Source organism: Delphinapterus leucas, chromosome 7 (genome assembly GCF_059928025.1).
Source record: "Delphinapterus leucas isolate spDelLeu-1000000601 "Yukka" chromosome 7, BTC_Dleu_Yukka2, whole genome shotgun sequence".
NCBI lineage: Eukaryota > Metazoa > Chordata > Mammalia > Artiodactyla > Monodontidae > Delphinapterus > Delphinapterus leucas.
The window spans coordinates 51,981,722-52,004,179 of NC_143135.1; the positions used below are offsets into that span (position 1 = coordinate 51,981,722).

The 22,458-nt window shown below is 40.1% G+C and overlaps 1 protein-coding gene across 3 annotated transcripts in view; it reads left to right on the forward strand.

The window, feature by feature from the left end:
- Positions 1–1,225: 1,225 nt before the first annotated feature.
- POLD3 (DNA polymerase delta 3, accessory subunit) overlaps positions 1,226–22,458 on the forward strand; it is a 77,659-nt gene continuing 56,426 nt past the window's right edge. For 2 of the 3 annotated variants that reach the window (XR_002647418.3, XM_022593807.3), the window contains exons 1-6: positions 1,235–1,461; positions 2,833–2,888; positions 11,374–11,476; positions 15,593–15,632; positions 17,159–17,291; positions 22,112–22,376. Coding sequence is in view for 2 of the 3 variants with exons in the window: in XM_022593807.3 (XP_022449515.1) it covers positions 1,402–1,461; positions 2,833–2,888; positions 11,374–11,476; positions 15,593–15,632; positions 17,159–17,291; positions 22,112–22,376 (657 nt within the window). In the remaining variant the exon portion in view is untranslated. Of the gene's footprint in view, positions 1,462–2,832; positions 2,889–11,373; positions 11,477–15,592; positions 15,633–17,158; positions 17,292–22,111; positions 22,377–22,458 lie in introns of all 3 variants that reach the window. The other variant, XM_089915306.1, reaches the window with a different exon arrangement.

The following is a 22,458-nucleotide window of genomic DNA, read 5'->3' on the forward strand; positions in this document are numbered from 1 at the left end:
GGTTCATGCCCTGGTCCAGGAGGATCCCACGTGCCGCGGAGCGGCTGGGCCCGTGAGCCGTGGCCGCTGAGCCTGCGCGTCCGGAGCCTGTGCTCTGCAACGGGAGAGACCACACAGTGAGAGACCCGCGTACCGCAAAAAAAAAAAAAATCTCCAAGAAAGTGTAAGCTACATGTGAACAGGCTCTGTGTGTTATTGATCACAGCTGTATCCCCAGGGCCCCAGTACCCAGAACAGTGCCTGGCCCTTAGTAGGCTTTTGCTATGTCTTGAATGAATGCATGTTGCAACAAACATTTGAAATGGGTGCTATTGCTACTTCCGTCTTTTTTTTTTTTTTTAATGTTTTGGCTGGGCCTTGTGGCACGTGGGATCTTAGTTCCCTGACCAGAGATCGAACCCGTGCCCCCTGCACTGGAAGGGCAGAGTCTTAACCATTGGATTGCCAGGGAAGTCCCACTATTTCCATTTTGTAGCTGGGGAAACAGGCTTGCAGTGGTTAAATAACTTACCTAAGTTCACACACAAATATCAAAACCAGGATTCAAATCCAGGGTCTAACTCTAGAGCCTGCTCCATTGTCCACTTTGCTGCCCTACTGAAATACACTGGCTTCTGCTGAATGGTTTTTTAGCTGATGTTAGGAGAAATTTTAGTTGAAATTCCCCAATTCGAAAACTTTTCTTGAGAATAAAGTGCACGTGCCCCTTCACACAACCTTGTAGGCATAGCATGATTTGGCTTCTTCGGTCTCATCCCTCCTCATCGTCCTTTTCTCCCGGCATTCCAACCATAATGAAAACTATTCTCTTCCCAGCAAATACTCCCCCTCTCTCATCTTCTCTGGAAAACGTTCCCTGACTTCTCAATTCTGAGAGATTATAACAGGCAGTACTTTATCCCAGCTGGCAGGACTTTACTAAAATATTTGTTTATTTCTGTCTTTATTGTTCACTGCTATGTCCCAGTGCCTAAGAAGTGCCTGGAATAGACTGGGTACTTAATAAATATTTGTTGAATAAATGTATGAAAAGGTAAGGATTATTTTATCAATTTAGAGTTGGAAAAACTGTGGTTCCTAGAGGTGAGGTATTTTGCCCTGGGTCAGTCACTAAGAGGCAAAGCTGGGATTTGAAACTAGGGCTCTACACTCAGCCCCCGCAGAGCACGCCTGCGCTGCTAGGACTTCACTTCCGTCCGGTCCTATTAGCTCCGCTTCGTTCAGCCTGCGCCGTCTCCGACACTAGTTTGACCCTCGGGCGGCCGCCGTAGCGCGTCGCCTCCGTTGCTGTGAGAAACGACCCAGGACCTGCGAGGGAGGAAAGACGTTTCCCGCCGGCGGGAGCTGCAGTTGAAGTGGCCAGGGGAGCTCGGAGGCGGCGGGGCCCGGCGCAGCGGCACCATGGCGGACCAGTTTTATCTGGAAAATATAGACGAGTTCGTCACGGACCAGAACAAGATAGTGAGGAGCTAGGATTTGGGGAATGCGGGCGTGCGACTGGGGTCCTGTGCCCAGCGAGGGCGGCGGGGGCCTTGACGACTCTGCGTGTGCCGCGTGGGGACTGGCCCAGGGGAGACGGTCCCCACGCCTGGTGCCCCAGGGCGAGCGATAACTCGCCGGCGAGGACCTGTGGTCCGCGCGCAAATCCGCGTCCTTTGGGTGGGCGTGCTGGGTTCTGTGCACAGGCCCGGGGCCCCGGAGGTCTGGGGCGGGGGCTGGGGGGGGTAGGAACATTGGTTGATAATGCTTCTAAGGCGTCTCTACACCTGTCTGACGACGTGGTTGGCGTTTGAAGTCTCAAGTTTACAGTTGAGGAAACTGTGTTTTGACCGGGTTAAGTGACATGTTGTTTAACCTTCCGGCCGTCAGTTGGTTTCCTCCTCCTGGAAGTTTGGTATTGATACAGGCTTGGCCTGCCTCACAGGGTTGGAGTAAAGATCAAGTGAAACGATGGATGTGAGAGTGCTTCGCAAATCGTGATGACTGAGGGCCTACTGTGAGCTTTGGATACACATTATTGCGTTTAGTCTCTACAGTGACCCACCTAGAGGTCGGTGGAAGTATCCCTAGAAAAGGCAGTTGAAGCAGAGGGACCAAATATTTATTTGTGGTTAGTAAGGGGTAATCAGTTTTCCAGCCTAGGTCTGTCTCTTTTGCTAGTGCTTTCCTCTACATCACACTGTCTTTACCTAACCTATATAAGTCTTCTAATTATTGGAAGCTCAGCGTCTAGAATTGGAAGACTTTGAGAGGTGGGTGACGGGTTATAAGGCAGTGGCAAATGACAGGAGAGTTCAACGAAGGATGGAAGGAAGATCAAAGCTTGATGCCAATAGTTCCCAGTCTAACCTCTTGATACAGTATTCAACAACTTCACTCATTCCCTGACCCCTTTACCACCTGTGCCCTTTAATATTTGTATGGCTGCAACTTTCCTCAGAAGTTTCTGAGTTATACACTCCAAAGTAACCTAGCTTCTGGGTGAGTTTGAGGATAGTTTTTGGTGGTGGCCCCAAAAAAGGACAGAATGTGAAAAAAAGTGCCTTAGTAAAACAAGGAGTGTGAGAAAAATGAGATTTTTTTTCTGTGTATATTCAGCCTTTCTTTTTAGATTCTTGCATTAATCTGTGATACAAACTTCTTAGTATTTGTAAGATAAATATCTGAGTCCTACTTGCCTAGGTGGATGGTTCTTGGCAAAACTGGGGTGGCATCTAATGTAATTTATAAGGCTTAATCGTCTAAGAGTAAGAATCTTTAGGAGCCCTTGGGACTGACCTGCACTCTGGAGTCATCTAATAAAACATTAAAAAAAACTCCTTCTTCTTGCAGGTGACATACAAATGGCTGAGCTATACACTAGGAGTTCATGTTAATCAGGCCAAACAGTAAGTACAATTTATTACTAATTTTAATCTGATAGGAATTTTTGGTTTTATTTGTTTGTTTTCTTTTGCTCTGTTAGCTTTACAGATAGTCTCTAGGTTAGAACCCACACCCCACCCACCCTGAGGGGGAATGGGAATGAATACCTTTTTTTACTACCTTTAATGCTTTTGTCTATTATTTAGGAGATAGGTGGACTTGTATACAAATGTGTGGTGATATGTTTACTGGATTTATTTGTAGCCTTGCCCTCTGGTTAACATCACTTTGTTATTTCTGATTTATTAAATGGGCTAGCCAATTCTGTTTACATCTCAGATTTATATGTCTGTTATCTTATCTTCATTACATTTTCACATGTGCTCCTTAGGCCCATCTCTGGGGGTCATTGAAATAACTTCCATAATGAGGTCAACAGGTGTTTGACACAGGCTGTGTAACAGTATAAGACAGGGTAGAACTATTTAAGTGAAACTAAAAAGGGAGTGTTCAGGATGACACAGAGCATTGCCCTTCTTGAATTTTGCCCTGTCACCTTTCCTTGCTGAAACTTGTAGTCCAACTTGGGGCCAAAATGGAAGGGGCAGGCTTTTTGAATTAACTTCTTCACCTGAAAATGTGCAGGTGTTGTCTATGTCCAATGGGTAGGAATTGGTGAACAGGCTGAGAGCACATATATTGAGTTAAATACTCATTTTGTTTGCGTTATTCCTAAAGGTGGTTTGGTTTTCCCCTATTCCTTGAGTCATAGGAACATTCTGTGAGTCTTAAAAAAAATCCCTGATCTCTAGAATGGGTTGATTTGGCTTGATTTGGGTTGCTGTTTGGCAGATCTAGGAGTTTAATTTTGACTGTGATGTTTATGCCTTCAAGACCTGAAACTCTTGGCCCAGGGATGGGTTCGGACTGATTTTGACTATATGAGATTGCCATTGCTGAGACCAGTCCTGGCCCAAGCCTAACAGGTTTAGGTAACTTTAGGATTAGACACCCATAAGAGTAATTATTTGTTATGGTTATAGATGTTTAAATATGAAATGAGGTAACTGTTACTATATAAGCCTATTGAGATTAAAGGTGCATATTGAGGACTGGAGATGAAATAAACTTGCCTGCAATTTTACTGTAGCTATAATTTTTATGGAATTATTTCCTATAATTTTTATGGAATTAATACGCTGTCTAGCCCCTGCCTGTCTACCAGTTTCATCCCATACCACTCTCTACGTCACTTATACTCTAGCCATATTTGCCTTTCTGTTCCTCAGATGTCTCAAGCCCATTCTCACTCAAGGAAATTTGTACCATTCCCTCTGCCTGGAATGCTCTTCTCACAGCTGTCCTCATTGTTCAGGTTTCAGCTCAAATTTCACACATTACTTATATAGCAACTCTTCCCTAATGCTCTATTTCAGGTGTCCCTACTCCTCTTTCTCTGTCATGCACCCTGTTACTTTCTTTCATAATTATTTTTTTTAAAAACAGCTTTATTTACATATGTTTCATATACCATACAATTCACCCATTTAAAATGTACAATTCATTGATTTTTAATATATTTACAGAGTTGTGCAGTTAGCACTATAATTAATTTCAGAACATTTTAATCACCCCCCAAAAGAAACCCTGTATCTGTTAGTAGTCCGTCATCATTCTTCTCCCCCCACCCCCAAGCACTAGGCAACCACTAATACACTCTCCATCTATAGATTTGCCTATCCTGGACATTTCATATAAGTGGAATCATAAGTAATTATTAATACTTATTAATACTTAAGATTACTTATTAATAATAAGTAATCTTGTGTGTCTGGTTTCCTCCACTTAGCATAATATTTTCAAAGTTTGTCCATGTTGTAGCATGTATCAGTACTTCATTCCTTTTTATGGTTGAATAATATTCCATTATATAGTATATTAGTTCTCTAGGGCTGCCATAACAGAATACTACAAACTGGGTGGCTTAAAACAACAGAAATTTATTGTCTCAGTTCTGGAGGCTAGAAGTCCAAAATTAAGATGTTGGCAGGGCCATGCTCCTTCTCAAACCTATAGAGAAAAATTCTTCTTTGATTCTTCCTAGCTTCTGGTGGTTTGCTAGCAATGTTTGGCATTCTTTGGCTTGTAGCTGCATAACCCCAGTATCTGCCTTCATAGCACATGGCATTCTCCTTGTGTGTCTGTATCTCCACATAGCCATCTTATAAGGATACCAGTTAGGCTAAACTGGGAGACAGATGAGACACCAGGCTTGGTGGCTCCTGTTTGGAAGGCCTAACCCTTAGAGGCTCATCCTGGCTCCCTCCAGCCAATGCCAGCAGAGCAGAGTTCGAGGCACAGGAGCCTTAGGGTTACAAACACTGGCTTTGGAGGCCATGCATCCAGAATCAGAATCCACTCATTTAGCTTAGTTACCCACTTGAGTCACCACTCTTAGGTTCTGAGCTTCTGTCTCTGTTTGAAAAATGGGAATAATAACATGTAGCTTCTAAGGTCAGGGTGCAGATTGAATTTTATGGAAAGTACTTAATATGTGCTCAATAAAAAGCAGTTGATACCATTAAAAAAACAAACAAACAAGAATACCAGTCATAGTAGATGAGGAGCCCACCCTACTCCAGTATGACTTCATGTTAACTTATTACATCTGCAAAGACCCTATTTCCAAACAAGGTCATACTCTGAGGTACTGGTGGTTAGGACTTCAACATATCTTTTTTGGGGGGACACAATTCAACCTATAACATATGGATATATAGCATTTCGTTTATCCATTCATCAGTTGATGGACATTTAGGTTTTTTCCACATTTGGCGTGTTATGAATAATGCTACTATGAACATTTGTGTACAAGTTTTTGTGTGGACATGTGTTTTCAGTTCTCTTAGTATACACCTACGATTGCAATTTCTGGGTCATATGTAACATTTTGAGGAGCTGAGAAACTATTTTTCAAAGTGGCTACACTATTTTACAATCCCACCACCAAGGTATGAGGGTTCTGATTTCTCAGCATTCTTGTCAACTCTGTTATCTGTCTTTTTAAATTTTAGCCATCCTGGTGGGTGTGAAGCAGTATCATTATGGTTTTGATTTGCATTTTTGTAATGGCTAATGACATTGATCATCTTTTCATGTGCTTATTAATCATTTGTGTATCTTCTTTGGAGAAATAGCTATTCAGATCCTTTGCCCATTTTTTCCATTGTGTTTGTCTTTTTATTATTGAGTTGTAAGAGTTCTTTATATATTCTAGAGACAAGTCCCTGATCAGATAATGATTTCTTTGCACTTCCTTGATGGTGCCCTTTGAAGCATAAGATGCTTATTATTATTATTGATGCTGGAGTTATTATTGATGATAAGCATAAGATGCTTATCTTATTATTGATGATGGAGTTCAGTTTTTTTTTGTTGTTGTTGCCTGTGCTTTTTATATAGTATCTAAGAAGGCTTTGCCTAACCCAAGTAAACCATGAAGATGTACTGTGTTTTCTTCTGAGAGTTATGTAGTTTTAGCTCTTAAATCAATAATTATCACTTTATTTAACATTTCTATGTATCTTGTGCTTGTTATACTAAAAATGCTTCAGTCCTCACAATAAGAATACACTGTGTTGGTCCAAGCTTATTTATAAGTGAAGCCCTAAAATGTGTATAGGCTTACCTCATTTTGCTGTTCTTCACTTTACTGCACTTCGCAGATACTGCGTTTTTTTGTTTGTTTTTGTTTTTGTTTTTACAAATTGAAGGTTTGTGGCAACCCTGTGTTGACAAAGTCTGTGGGTGCCAATTTTTCAATAGCATTTGCTTATTTGTTGTCTCTGTGTCACATTTTGGTAATTCTCATCATGTTTCAAACCCTCCACCAACAAAAAGATTATGACTTGCTGAAGGCTCAGATGATAGTTAGCACTTTTTTTTGTGTGTGTGTGTGGTACGCGGGCCTCTCACTGTTGTAGCCTCTCCCATTGCGGAGCACAGGCTCCGGACGCGCAAGCTCAGTGGCCATGGCTCACAGGCCCAGCTGCTCCGTGGCATGTGGGATCTTCCCGGACCGGGGCACGAACCTGTGTCCTCTGCATCAGCAGGCGGACTCTCAACCACTGCGCCACCAGGGAAGCCCGATAGTTAGCATTTTTTAGCAATAAATTATCTTCTATTTTTAAATTTATTTTATTTATTTATTTATTTTTGGCTGCATTGGGTCTTCATTGCTGCACGTGGGCTTTCTCTAGCTGTTGCGAGCGGGGGCTGCTCTTCGTTGCGGTGCGTGGGGTTCTCATTGTTGTGGCTTCTCTTGTTGCTGAGCATGGGCTCTAGGCGTGCAGGCTTCAGTAGTTGTGGCTCGCTGGCTTTAGATCGCAGGCTCAGTAGTTGTGGCGCACGAGCTTAGTTGCTCCGTGGCATGTGGGATCTTCCCGGACCGGGCTTGAACCTGTGTCCCCTGCATTGGCAGGCGGATTCTTAACCACTGCACCACCAGGGAAATCCCTATCAACCTTTTTTAACAGATGAGAAAACTGAGACTTAGAGTGCCCTGTCACCATTTTTTTTTTTTAATTGATCTTTGCTATCGTTTCCTTCATTTCTTTTTCATTTATTTCTGATCTGATTTTTATGATTTCTTTCCTTCTGCTAACTTTGGGGTTTTTTTGTTCTTCTTTCTCTAATTGCTTTAGGTGCAAGGTTAGATCACCCTTTTTTCTTTTAACTATAGTGAGAGCATTTAAAGTTTCACTGCTGGCACTGAGGACAGTGACTGGGCATGGTTGTTACTATTTGCTTGGATGCAATAGAGAAATATTTTTTCAGTTTTTAGCATATTTTAGGCTCTGTCATAAAACAGCAAACTTGACAGACAAGACCCTTCCCATCATTGATTTAAACAAGATAATTTCAGGTTATAAAAATGCTGTGAAGGAATTAGATTAGGGAAGACAATATAGGTATACACTGTGTTCATCCTATGGGAAAATTATGGGTGGAACTGATCAGGAGGGATGAGAAGATGCGAAGGTATAGTTAATCATGTGTGTAGGAAGTGCACCTTGTAAGAAGTCATATGCATTGTTACTCATATTTAAGAATACTTTGCATGTTTTGTTGGTAAGGTGTTTGGCATAATCAAATTAGATGAACATGTCTTAGAGATTCAAAAGGTATGCAGAAATTTTTTTAAGAGTTTGTGCAGTTCTGACAATCTTATTAATATAAAAGAGAACTGGGCCTGATTTGGGGAGATAAGTGCACAGAGGACAGTGACTATGATGATACAAGCAAGACTGAATTGTTGATAAAAGACAGTGTGTTTCGCCAGCAAGCTCAAAGCATCTTGGGCATGGTCCCTTCCTACCATTTCTTCTGCTAGCCTGGTCCTAACTAGCATAAATAAACCAAAACGTTCATGACTCTGTGTTCCTCATCTTTCCTAACATAATTGCTGCTTGGAAGGACACACTAAAGAGAACAAGATAGAGGAATCAACAAAAATGTTGATTTTTTTTCCTCAAGATGTGTATAATCTAGTGGGGATGTCAGATACATAAACTAAGTAATTGAAATACGGTGTGGTAACTATAATAACAGATATGGGATAGGTCCTGTTAGATGGCAAGGGTGCCCTGCTGGCCTAGTGGTATTAGGGAAGGCTTCACATAGGAGGTGATAACTGAGCTGCTATCTTGATGAGGAATTAGGTGGATGAGGTCTGAGAAGAGCATTCTAGGCAGAAGGAGGGGCATACAGAAGAGCCAGGGGAACTGCAGAATGTTTCATAAGGCTGAAAATTGTGTGAGTGTGGGAGAATGGTGAGAGATACAGGGGCCAGAACAAGAAATGTCTTACATGTCACTGATAGACCTGTGGAGTTGCTCCTTAGGGGATGGGGTGCTACTGAAAACTTTTGAACAAGGAATAATACTTCAGCTAAGAATAATCAGCTACTTTTTAACAGCACTTAATGACTAATAGGTATCTCAGATTTAACATGCCCCAAAACTTAACTCCTAATTTCTCCCACATCGCCTCCTTCTCCTGCTTTTCTCTGTCTCAGCGAATGACAGCTTTATTCTTTGAGTTGCTTAATCCAGTCATCCTTGATTTCTTTTTCTCTCATACCCCACAGTCTGTCCATCAGCAAATCCTGTTGTTTCTCCCTTTAAGATGTCCCCAGAATTCATCCACTGATTACTGGCTCCATTGCTACCACTGTAGTCTGAGCCACCATCCTCTCTAGCCTAGATGATTGCAGTAGCCTGTAAGTGGTCTCCCTGCTTCCTTCCTTGCCCCTTAACAGTATATTCTCCACACAGCAGTCAGGAATCCTCCTAAAAGGTGAGATCATGTTTTTTTGCTCTAAACCTTCTGAGGACTTCCTTCCTACATAGAGCCACAAAGCCCTAAATGTCTGGTGCTTGGCTCTCTTCTTCCCTTCTTCCTTATTCAGCACACTCACCTCTTTTCCGTTCCTTGCACCTTGCTTACATTCTTGCCTCAGAACCTTTGGATTTGCTGTACTTTCTGCCTGGAACATTCTTCCCTGAGATATTCACATGGGCGGCTCTGTAACTTCCCACAGGGAAGGAGTCCTTCCCTAATCATATAAAATAGCAAAACTTCTCAGGCACTCTCTATTCTCCTAATCTTTTTTTCCCCCCATAGATTTACTACCATCTGACATATATTTACTTGTTTGTTTATTGTATCTCTCTTTTCTGCAGTGCAAACTCTGAATGGATAGAAACTTTGATTGCTTTGTTCTCTGCTCTATCCCCAAGGCATAGAGCATGAAGTAGCCACTCATTAAGGTTTTGCTGACCGAATGACTTGATTTGCATTTTTAAAACTTCACCTTGGCAGCCTTGTGGATAATGAATGGGAAGGTGGTGTGAGGAAGGCATTGACACTTGGAATTGAAATAGTCCAGTCAAGATATTTGGAGGGCATGGAGTCAAGAATTACTTGGGATGGAAAACTGACAAGATTTGGCAACTCACCGGACTGGGAAAAGTGAGGGATAACGACTCCCAGATTTCTGGCTTGGGTGGTTTGAGCAGATGATGTTGTTGTTGGGAATAAATGAAGCCATGGGGATGAATGAAATGGATCAAGGAGAAGATTTAGTAAGGTGACCAATCATCCTGGTGTGCCCTGGACTGTTGGTTTTAGAACTGAAAGTCCATGTCAGGAAACCCCTCAGATCCAGGCAAACCCAGATCATTGGTCACTCTAATATATATAGAGAAAAGATAGCTGAAGACAGCCCCAGCAGTACAGAAAAGGAGTAGGTAGTCAAGTACAAGTCTGTGCAGGAAATGGATCAGAGGCAGTTAGAGAGGTGGCAGGAGACTCAGTGAGGCATTGGATCAAGGAAGCTAAGAGAGTAGTCAACAGTGTAGGTTGAGTTTCCCTTATTCTTGCCAGAAGTATGACATGTCATAGAGGCTTGGTAAATGTTTCTTGAAATAAATGACACAAATGATGTCTCTTGGTTGATGTTTTTGTTAAACTGTAAGTAATTGAGGGGAATCAGCTTCTAAGTGGATCATAAGGATAAAAATGAATTTAGGGAATGTTATAAAAGCAACATTATTTCTATATTGAGTGTTTGGCAGTCTCAGGTTAATGAATACTGGACAGTGTGAGTAAGCTGTTACATTTGCAGTTTTGAAACAGCATTGATTCTGAATGATCATAAAATTGGAACTTCAGAGCTGTACACGTACAATCATCTACATAGTGGTTCTTAACGTTATGGAGTAATCCTTTTGCAAATCTGTTGAAAACCTTGAACCATCTCTACCCTCTCCCCTCTTTCCCTGCAAAAAAACACCTACATTTTGCTTACAGTTTTGAGGGATGGAGGCTTATGTGTTTTTTTTTTCTTTCTTTCTTTCTTTTTTCTTTTCTTTTTGGCCGTGCTGCGAGGCATGTAGGATCTTAGTTCCCCGACCAGGGATCGAACCTGCACCCCCTGCATTGGAAGCACGAAGTCTTAACCACTGGACCACCATGGAAGTCCGGGATGGAGGGTTATGGATGGCCACAGGAATCCCAGATTAACAGAGAATTGCCAATCTTGTACAGCCCTCCCAAATTATACCTCAGGATAGAAAGGGGCCTAGAAAAACTAATTAATTTATCCAGGATCAAATGGCTATATAGTGACTGAACTTATCCTTGATTGGTTATTCTGTCCATTATATGTCTTTGCCTCTTTTAGTGCAGGCTCAGTCCCACTTGACCAATTATTAGATTTCTTTTATTTCAGTTGCTTGGTCACTGTGCCAGCTCAATACAAGTTGACCCCAACCCCTATGTTCCATTCATCTTTTTTTAACTCTCTGTCCAGGGACAGAGCAAAAATATTCTGTAGAATATTTGATGGACTGTCAGATTTAATATATCTAACTTTTAAGTCATGAATTAAGAGTTGATGAGGTAAACTTTTACTAATGACTTACTTGTGCCTTTTGTTTGTAACAGGATGCTGTATGATTATGTTGAAAGGAAGCGAAAGGAAAATTCAGGAGCCCAACTGCATGTCACTTATTTAGTGTCTGGCAGTCTCATTCAGAATGGACATTCCGTAAGTTTGAGTTTAAATGTGTTTGAGCTATAAATAGTGTTATATAACACAGCACAGGGCAAAAACAAGATTCAGTATTATGGAAATTTTAAAAAGCTACTTGAAGATGGTGATTATTTTGGATTTTTAGACTAAACCTAAAACTCTTGAGAAGTTTGGGTAATATCTCGGCTGTGATACACAGACTATCGTTGTTGTGCAATTTTCCTAGGCAACAAGACATTCGGAACTGCTTCTCTTACTCCTCTTTCTTCCATTTGAAGGTATATTGGAGACAATGGTGGTTAATTTTCAGCCCGTTCAAATGTCAAGCCACAAACTCAGGTGTTCAGCAAGTACAATTTTTTTTTTTAAGTGAACTTGATTTTAATCTGAGCTTTCGTCCCAGAAGCTCTGCTGAGATAACTCCATTCCTTCTCCCATACTAGACTGATCCTTGGAACTTTGATAATTCCTCCTCTTTTGCTTCCTCCCCAAACTGAGGCACACCTCCTCTGTTCTTACTTCCCAAACCTCTTACCTGAAGGTTCTTTTGCTCCCATAGCCACCAACCCTAGAGAATTTAGCCCAAGGATCAAGACTCCTTCTCAGAGATCCACTGATAATGTTTTCCTCTTCCCTTTTGACTTTCCCTAAGGTTCATAAATTCAGAAGCCAGATTTATCAAAATACTGACTGGATTTGTCTTGTATCAATAGAGTCCCAAGCATGTGAGATTCAAAACTGGAATGGCGATTTAGTAATTTACAAGGAGAAACAAAACTGCTAGGGGTATCAGATCCTTATATTCTCTGACTAGCATATTCTGTTCTTGTTGGTAAGCTGTTTGGCCAGCCAGATGTTAATTAAGATATTTGCAAGTGTAGATGGAATCAGATATCATTATATATCTGAAACCAGATTAAGCACACCTGATTCATTTGCTCTCAGAAATAAACCTGACCAGAATCCTCTCCCTGTATGGCCCTTGAATGGATTCTGCCAAAGTTTGCATCTGGATGCCTTCTTTTGTTTCCAGGATTAATCAGCTCCCTCTGTCTCTTTCTTGAGTTTAGTCAAAGCCTTCCATTTAGTCATAGTCAATTCTTTACTGGGGAATCACTGTGTACCTTTAAAGCAGTGGTTTCTATTCTTTTTTTGGTCACTGATTCCTTGAGAATCTGAAAGAAAAATGCATATGTTGACATATTCATGAAATTTTCAGTGTTCACAGATCTTTTGAACAAGGGTCCAAGGTTAAGAATTTATGTTTTAAGATAAAGTTGTAGATTTTTATTCTAACCCATATGATAGAGGTTCTTAATTTCAGATTCTTGCATGGTCTTTAGGGTTCAAGGGATTCTTGGGTGAACCCTTGAAAGTACATTCAAATTGTGTTCCTCAGTGCATTTTTTTGAGACCATTTTTCAAAAAGATGTGTAACCCATGATCAATTAAAAACTTCTGTGCTGTGGTTTGCTTGTATAAAGCCTTCTGTTTCTAAGTTTAAGAGGGCATTTAAATTCTGCCCAGCTTTTTTTTTTTTTTGCCCACCTTTTTTTAAAGCAGCAGAACACTTTATCAAATGAAATCTTGGAATCCTAAAATATAAAATATATTAAGAGTAGGGTTTCTGTGGTTGAAGTGGTTGTGAGAATTTTAGAGCCCTGCCCTGTGGAACGCTGTAGAATTAATTACTGACCAAGTGTGGATGCTTATCCATGCTTTTTTCTTTTAAGAGAGCCAGGCCAAGAAAAGGCAGATTATTAAGCATAATGTCAGGTTTTGTTCTTATTCTTTCTCATTTCTTTTTTAAGTTTTTTTTTTTTTTTTTTTGCGGTACACGGGCCTCTCACTGTTGTGGCCTCTCCCGTTGTGGAGCACAGGCTCCAAACGCGCAGGCTCAGCGGCCATGGCTTACGGGCCTAGCCGCTCTGCGGCATGTGGGATCTTCCCGGACCGGGGCACGAACCCGTGTCCCCTGCATCGGCAGGCAGGCTCAACCACTGTGCCACCAGAGAAGCCCAATTTAAGTGTTTCTAGAAAGAAAAAAAGATACATAGGCTTTGTATGGGTTTTTAAACATACGAATAATTTCTATTTTTCCAACGATCATTATTGTAAAAAATGCTTGATAATACATAGAAAGTAAAAGCCTCCTTCTAATCTCATCCTGGAGAGTCTTCCAGAGAATTTTTGAAAATTTCAACGAAATGTTTGGTTGATTCTTTTAGAGGTTATTACTTGATCCATTCTTTATTAGGTCCCCCATTAGCTTTTCATCTAATGATTTTAGCTGAGATTGATTTTTATCATTGCCTAGATCATTAATTCACTAGGAGTTACAAAATAGTGATGTTCTAATTCTGTCATTCCTTCTGGATTTATTGGCTGGAATGTTTCTATAAAGAAGAACTTTCTCTCATCAACTAGCTATGTTTTCCCTTTTTCTTTAACTGATAAAAAGCTCTAGAGGCGTGTCCCCAGCCAGCCTCTGGGATTATGGATGCTGAACTCAACTCCTGTGTCCCCCTTAATAGGATCCCCCTGAACCGTAGCTCTACTCTGGTCTACGTTGTTTTAGCACTGGCATTTCCACTGCATTGTTTTTATGCATTTCTAATATCCCCTAAGGCAGCGTTTAGTCACAGTGAACTGTCTGGGCTGCGATATTTTCTCCTGAGGGTACCAGTTATTGTTTTTAGGGCTCCTATTACATAGGTTTGAGTGATTAGTTTCTAATGCTCTTTTTCTCATAAGCTCTGTAATTTTTATTTTACAATTTTGTAGAACATGACATTTTTAAGAATGCTTTTTTTAAGAGAAAATGCATTATGAAGACACGTCAAATTCCCAGTTCAAATTTACAATTATATTTTTTAAAAACTTACTTGATTTTATATTGTTCTTTTTTCTTATGTTGTGAATTTTGGTTGTTCCTAACATTAAAATAAACATTTATTTGCTTTAGCCAAATATATGAGATTTAGAAAAGCAAACCCAACAATTTTACTAACCATATGATGACTGAAAACAGTTTAAGGTTTCTAGGTTATCCCGAGCATCACTCTGTTGCAGTTATAGAAATGTTTCTCTTTCCTTATTACAGCCACATGCTCCTACATTGATAGATATACCTTAGTTTATTCAGCAGTCCCTTATTGATAGTTATTTGAGTTATTTACAATCTTTGGCTATTACATATAGTGCTGCAGTGAATAGCTCAGTGTATATGTGTTTTGTATGTTTTTGCCAGTGTGTTTTAAGGTTACGTTCCTAGAAGTAGGATATATATAAACTTTGTTGGGTATTGCCAAATACCTCTCCATTTTTCATTGCTACCAGCAATGTAGGAGAGCATCTGTTTCTACACAGCACATGTGGTCCTGTTTCAGGGTCATCTGCATTTCTCTTCTGTGAACTGTTTCTTCATACCTCTTGCCGATTTTCAAAAGGATAGTTAGTCTTTATTTTCTCTATTTTAGAAACTATATATTAACCCTTTGTGATGTAAGTTGCAGATATTTTTCCCACTTTACCATTTGTCTTTTTACGTTGCTTAAAGTTTTTTTTTCATCATCCAAAAATGATTTTTTAGTTTTTATGGATTATTTCAGTTACTTCTGGATTTTGAATTATACTCAAGAAACTTCCTCATTCTCAGGTTATATTAGTTTATAGAAGAATTCACCCATATTTTCTTCCTGTGCATACTATATATATATGTGTTTCATTCTTTACATTTAGATCTCTGATCCATTTAGAATTTATTTTTTTTGTATGGTGTGAGAGATCCAATTTTTATCTGGTTCCATATGATTATACAGTAATTCTCATTACATTACTTAGTAAAAAGTCCTCTTTTCCTCACACTAGTTTGAGCTGCTGTGTTTTTTTGAGTTTTGGGGGTTTTTTTGGTACTGATATCTACACTCTCTCACTTTCCTTAACCTGATTGAGAAGTTTCAAAGTAAGCAAGTTAAAAATGAGTCTGACTTTATTAAACTGTAACATACATTTTCAGGGGTACCTAATGTTGCTGATTTCACATCCAAGTGCAAATGAATTTTTGGCAAGGAAACGTTAGAATTGCAAGTTGTACTACTTAAATACCAATGAAGTGTTATTTTGTTACAGTGCCACAAGGTTGCAGTAGTGAGAGAAGATAAATTGGAAGGTAAGTATTATAGTGATCTAGCAAGTTTTTCCTTTTTTTAAAAAAATTAATTTATTTATTTATTTTTGGCAGTGTTAGGTCTAAGTTTCTGTGTGTGGGCTTTCTCTAGTTGTGGCGAGCAGGGGCCACTCTTCATCGCGGTGTGCGGGCCTCTCACTGTCGCAGCCTCTCTTGTTGTGGAGCACAAGCTCCAGACGCGCAGGCTCAGTAGTTGTGGCTCACGGGCCTAGTTGCTCCGTGGCATGTGGGATCTTCCCAGACCAGGGCTCAAACCCGTGTCCCCTGCATTGGCAGGCAGATTCACCAGTGCGCCACCAGGGAAGCCCAAGTTTTTTCTCTTATGGCATCAGTGTCATTAACATCTCATATACATTTAGCTGTTTTACTGGAGAGCCATGTATTCTTTTTATTAGTAATTTCTGAAACATGTTAAAATATGATACTACACTAATTTCCCATTTTTAAGGCCAATGGCTGCTGACATTAATAAAGCGCTTTTATCATGGGATTTCAAAACTGTGACAGACATGTAAAAAACTATTATGAATACCATATGGAACACCTCATCAACTGTCAAAAGACAATGGTCTCTAAATATTGTGTTGTATTCCATAACAGTTTTTTTAGGAAGAAAATTAAAGAATGCTTTTCTGAAGTCAGAAGAACTTAGTATAACTTCTAAATTAAATTCGTCTACCCATTTCAAGACTATTAATGCTACTGTTCTATTTTTTAATACCCAATTCAAAGGAATTTTGTAATAGTCAGCCACACGATCTTGGATTATGTCTCAAGACAAAACCTGCAGTGTTGTACTTTGTATATAAAGATGCCTACCAGTGGAGTTGTTTTCTTATAAATTAACTTTGAGGTATTCAAAATGGTGGAAATGTCCAATATTTTCTTTCTGAATTCCCACAGTGGTAGATTTATTCATTCAGTAGATACATAGTGAGTATCTACTCTGTCAAGCTCTGTGCTAGGCACTAGAGACTTCGAACAAGTTGGGCATGGTCCCTTCCTTCATGGAACCTAAAATTTGTTCTTGTGATGTTCTTTTCTGTATTTCCTCTGCAGACTCATCTGGTTAGTAGTATTTTTGTTATATAGAGTTTCTTTTTGTAAACTAAAATTGAATTATATAAGCGAGACTTCTCAGAAATTACTTATTCCTCAGTTGCTATGTTTATATGCTAGAGTATAAGATTCTTCCCTGACTGGGGGGGGAAAAAAAACACATCATAGTATCATCAATTATTCATTAATATTTACTGAGTGTCCACTGGATGAGTGATACCTTCACAGTACTGTACTTAGAACTGACTCACCACCACCTACCTTTCATAATGTCCTTGTCACAGACAGAAGAGTTGATATCATACTGTATATAATACTGTTTGGCCTTTTAGAGCTTTTTGGACCACCACAGATTACAAATGGTTTTAATGCAGAAGGGTTTCTTGTTAAACTCCCCACATACTATGAAGTTTGTGTATTAACAGACTGCTTTTCCTGTTGACTTGTAGCAGTGAAGTCCAAGCTAGCTGTGACTGCCAGTGTACATGTGTACAGCATCCAGAAAGCCATGCTAAAGGACAGTGGGCCTCTGTTCAATACCGACTATGACATCCTTAAAAGCAACTTGCAGAACTGCAGCAAGTGAGCTCCTTAATGTTTCTTGTGGGCTTCTTTACGAATTGATTTTGTAAGATGTTTACACAGTGGCTGCCTCTTAAGAGTGAACGCCAAGTCTAGTAAAACCCCATTTATCTTGCAGTAAGACACATGCCTGGTTTTATTAGTGCATCATAAGGTGAAAAATAGCAGCTACAACCCATACTGAAAACCTCAGTAGACTCCCCATAAATCTATTTCTCATGTATTTATCCTGTCACTACTACCAGAAATGTTGTTTGTTGGGCCCCCTCATTACTCCTTTACCCCAGTCTCTGCTTGTCTAAATCCTACCCATCTGTCAAGAGCCAGTTCAAATGTTATCCTTCAAAAAACTATTCCTAATTTAATATTCCTCTACCTTCCATCCAAAATCAGTTGATCTTCCACAGCCAGGATCAGATCTTGTTCATCTTTTGTATCTTTCACAGCACAGGGAGGAGGTGGACTATAATGCACATGGGTTTTGGAAATTGATGGTCATGGGCTTGATTTTTGGCTTTGTTGCTCATGGCCCAGGAGCTTTGGACAAGTTACTTAAACTCTTTTGAGCTTTGGTCAAACGCCTACTTTGTATGGAACGTTCAGGCCAGATCCCCAGAAATATAGTGAACACCTACTACTTTGATAGGTACTAAGCAGAATAATTTGAATTAATTCAACAAAGATCTGATGAGTACTTGTGACATGCCACATACTATAGAGTGAATATGGTCCATTACCTGCTTGATGATCCTATGGGAGGCAATTACAGTATAGTGTGACAGTGCTACAATATGAATAAGAGTGTGGGAGGATATTGGGGGACACTCATCCCCCCTTTTTGGTTGGGGTGGAGTGAGGAGTCAAGACAGAGGTGGCTTCTTGAAGGGTACGGCATTGAAGTTGAGGCCTGAAGGCCTAGTAGAAGTAGCCAGTCAGAGGGAAGTGGGAGAGTAAGGACAAGGCTGAGAGAACACGTGGTGCTTGTGCAGAACCGCAGTAGTTTTCTATGGCTGGAAATTAGAGTGAGAGGCAGAAAATAATGATGCAAGGAATCAGACTCTATGCTTGACTACTAGGATAAAGAGTTGAGGCTTTATTCCAAGGGCACAGGGGAGCCACTGAAGATTTTGAAGCAGATGATTGAAATGATCAGAATTGCATCATAAAAATATCACTCTATCATGGTGAAAATGGATCTGAAGGGAATAATCTGAAGGCAAGGCCATCAGGAAGGAGAACTGTTGCAGTGATTCAAGGTGGAGATGATAGTTACCTGACGCATAGTAGTGGTGTTGGAAATGGAGAGGTACAGAGGTTAAAGGGCCATACCATCAAAAGCTGGATGGTGTGGTAGTGGTTAGGGACCAGGAGAGTGTGTATGGTGGGGATGGGGGCGGGGTTCATGGTGTTAAGGATGATGGCCGTGTTTCTGGCTTGAATTGCTGGATGGATAATGGTACCGTCACTAAGAAGAGGAACATATGAGGAGGAGCAGGCTTTGGGAGAAGGGAAAAATGATGAATTGGCTTTGGACATGTTGAGTTTTAGTACCCAACTTGGGGAGTCCAAGTGGAGGTGTCCTTTGCAATAGATAGGGGAGTCTAGAGCTAAGGAGAGAAATCTGAGGGTAAAGAGAGAGATTTTGGAATCAGAGAAAATAGATAATTAATTGGGCTACAGCAGTAGATACAGTCATGCAGAGAGAATGCATAGACTGAAAGAAGGGCAGAAAGTTATGAAACTCTAGCCACAGTTACTAGCTGTGTAACCCCTTGGGCAAATTATTTAATCTCTCTGCTTGAGTTTCCTCATCAGTGAAATGAAACTAATAAAATTAGTATCAGCCTCAGGGTTGTAGAGGATTAAATGAATTAATATATGTAAAGCACTTAGAACAGTGCTTGGCACACAGTAAGCACTATTTAAGTGACAGCTGTTTTTTAAGGGGTGGGCAGAAAAGAGGGACCTAAGAGGGAGCAGCCAGAGAGAAGAGGAAAATCATGAGAGTGTCTGGAGTTCTAAAAACTAAGAAGAGAGTTTCAAGAAGGAGGGACTGGTTGACAATATCAAACCTTGCTGAGAAGCTGAGTAAAACAGGAACTGAAAAGTGATGGCCTTGGTAAGAGCAGTTTCAGTGGAGCAACCAGCTTCTGGTCAACTGGGTAGATCGGGATATAAGGAAGTGAGACAGCAGATAGGGACAACTTTCCAGGAAATTTGACGGTAAGATGGAGGAAAAAGAGAGGTAACCTGCTACAGAGGAATTGAGGCTCAGGGAGGATATATATACATTTTTATTTATTTATTTATTTTTTGCGGTACGCGGGCCTCTAACTGTTGTGGCCTCTCCCGTTGTGGAGCACAGGCTCCGGATGCACAGGCTCAGCGGCCATGGCTCACGGGCCCAGCCGCTCCGCAGCGTGTGGGATCCTCCCAGACCAGGGCACGAACCCGTGTCCCCTGCATCGGCAGGCGGACTCCCAACTACTGCGCCACCAGGGAAGCCCTATACGTTTTTAAAGTTGAGAATGCCTTGAACTTGTATTATTAGGAAAGAGCTATAAAAAGAAGAAATGGTTGAAGATACTCGGGGGGGATGGGATAACTGATAAAGTTGGGTCCTTGAGGAGAAATAGGTATAGGATTGCCAAAAATAATTTCTGTAAGTTCCATGAGCATAGGGATCATGTCTATTTTGTTAACCACTGTATACCCAAAATGGTGCCTGGCAAATGGTAAGCATAAAGTAAATAATTGTTGAGTGAATTAATGGTAGACATTGGTTCTTTTTTTTCCTTCAGCTCAAAACCTTGAGTATAATAGACACAAATATTTATTAGATAAATAATGAATATACAGCTAAAGAGTAATTTATGTCTGGTGTCTTTTAGGGAAGGATTATAAGAAAACATTAACACCCAGATATGTTTATGTAAGTTGTATTATTAGATTTCAAAAATAATCTGTATTAAAATCTAGTGGTATGTCAAACTCTAAAAATCAATTCTGTTGTATCTAGTAAGTAAGCAAACAAGAATAAAAGTGACTCGAAAGTCCACAATGAAATTTGCATAGGGACCGCTAAGATAAACATGGCAAGTACAAATGTGATAGTAGGAAGCACTTTAATGAAACTTTACTTAAATACTTAAAGTATCCTCGGTAGAAATGTGAGGAATTTATCTCCAGTAAAGAAGTTTGTATTTGGTCCTGAGAATCATGGGCCAACTGAGATCTGACACATTGTTTCATGTGTTTTAAGAAGTGTTGTGACAGGAAGAAAGTTGAAATTTTAGATTGAGCAGATTCTTCTCTCTTCGGACATGTTCCCAGCCTAACCTGGTCTCTTCCTCATTGCCAATTCCTGGTCCTGACCCTAAGGTGTGGAATGTAGACCGAATGGAGAAAGAGTTGTCTCGGGGCCAACTTTAGATGTTGACAATGAAATAAAACATTGCTCTCTTTCCCTGTACATGGAAGCACTGCAGGGCCAGAGAGGAAGAGTGGTGAGTGAAAGGAAATGATTTCCGTCTGTTCTTAGCTCTGATGCACAAAATATTTGTGTTAATGTGGAGTTTTCTATGTGGACTGTAATAAATCAGTGGAAGGTTTTTGGAGCTGTGGACTCTAGCTCAGGGCTGTTCAGCCTAAAGTTACTTCAGAAATTAAGTGATATTATCGGGGATTTTTTATCTTAGGCCAGTTAATCTCAGAGTTGTGCCTGGTTGATCTGTAAGATAATTGCTATCACCACATAGTTTCTTAACCTCCATCTTCTCCCATCCCAAGTTGAGATGATACACTAAAGAAAGGAGAGAAGCCAGAAGCCTCACTTTCAGTGACTTAAATAATCTTTCTTTCAACCTGTATTTTCCTGTGCCAGGTCTTATACTGGGTGCCTGAAATATAAAAGGTGAATAATATACTTACCTTCAAGGAGCTCTTACCTACCCTCAATAAGCAAAAGACTGAGGGAAATAAAATGTTCTTCTTTGTTAGGAAACGTTGGAAAACTTTGCTTTAAGTACAACTGTTTGACAAGGCTGGATCAGTTACCCATTCACAATGTAGAACATTACATTATGGATTTTTGTGAAACAGGCGCATTTACAATTATTAGAGAAGAAGAGATGAATGTTCCCTTTAATACGTCATGCAAATTGTTCCAAATTTCTTCACTTGGCTATGGGCATACTTGTCTGGTGCTCTTAGTTGGGATTATTATAAATTATTAAATAAGTGACTTTAAAGGACCACAGGTTATAGAAGCCAGTGGCTCTGTTCCCAGCTTATTCCATGTTTTAAAGCATGATCCATTCTGGCCAGGAGAGTTGCCAGGAAATTTGTTAATATTTAAAGCTCTTAATTTTGATTCAGTCAGTATTTATGGTATTGCTAGCCCTATATGTTGAAGGTCTTTAAAAACAAGAGATAACCATTTGGTTTACCAAAGATGGTGAAATTACTAATGTTTTATTATTGTTTGGTGTATTCTTACTATTTTGAATTAGGATGCTTTTTTCAAAAAAGCAAGAATACCCATATGGCTTGGTAGAAGACACCTTCCAATCTTAGTTTTATTACTAACGAGATGTATAATCTAGGACTTCACTCACTCCTCTCCAGTACTTGTTGCACAAACTAATTTCTAAAATCCATTCTACCCAATAAAGATGTTAAAAAAAAAAATCCATTCTAGTTCTAAAATTTTCTTATTTTACAGTATTAGGGTTAGAAAGTATTGTGGGGAAGAAACAAGAGTTTAAAAATAAGGTTTGATGTTGACATCAATTAATTTAATGTAACATTTCTGTCCTCAGGTTTAGTGCCATCCAGTGTGCAGCTGCCGTCCCTAGAGCTCCTTCTGAATCCTCATCTTTTGAAAAGTTTGAGCAGTCAGATCTTCCGGTATCACCTGAGCCACAAGCTAGTAATGAATTGACCACCAATGGTCATGGCCCACCTATCCCCAAACAGAGTTCCCAGCAGCCCAAAGGAATCATGGGCATGTTTGCTTCTAAAGCTGCTTCTAAAACCCAAGATGCCAACAAGGAAACCAAAACAGAGGCTAAAGAAGTAACGAATGTAAGTCTTCTTTAAAAATATGCTTTTACAGCTCAGAATGGGTAACTAGAAAAGCATTTAATAATTCCAGTGGTAGTAGTTT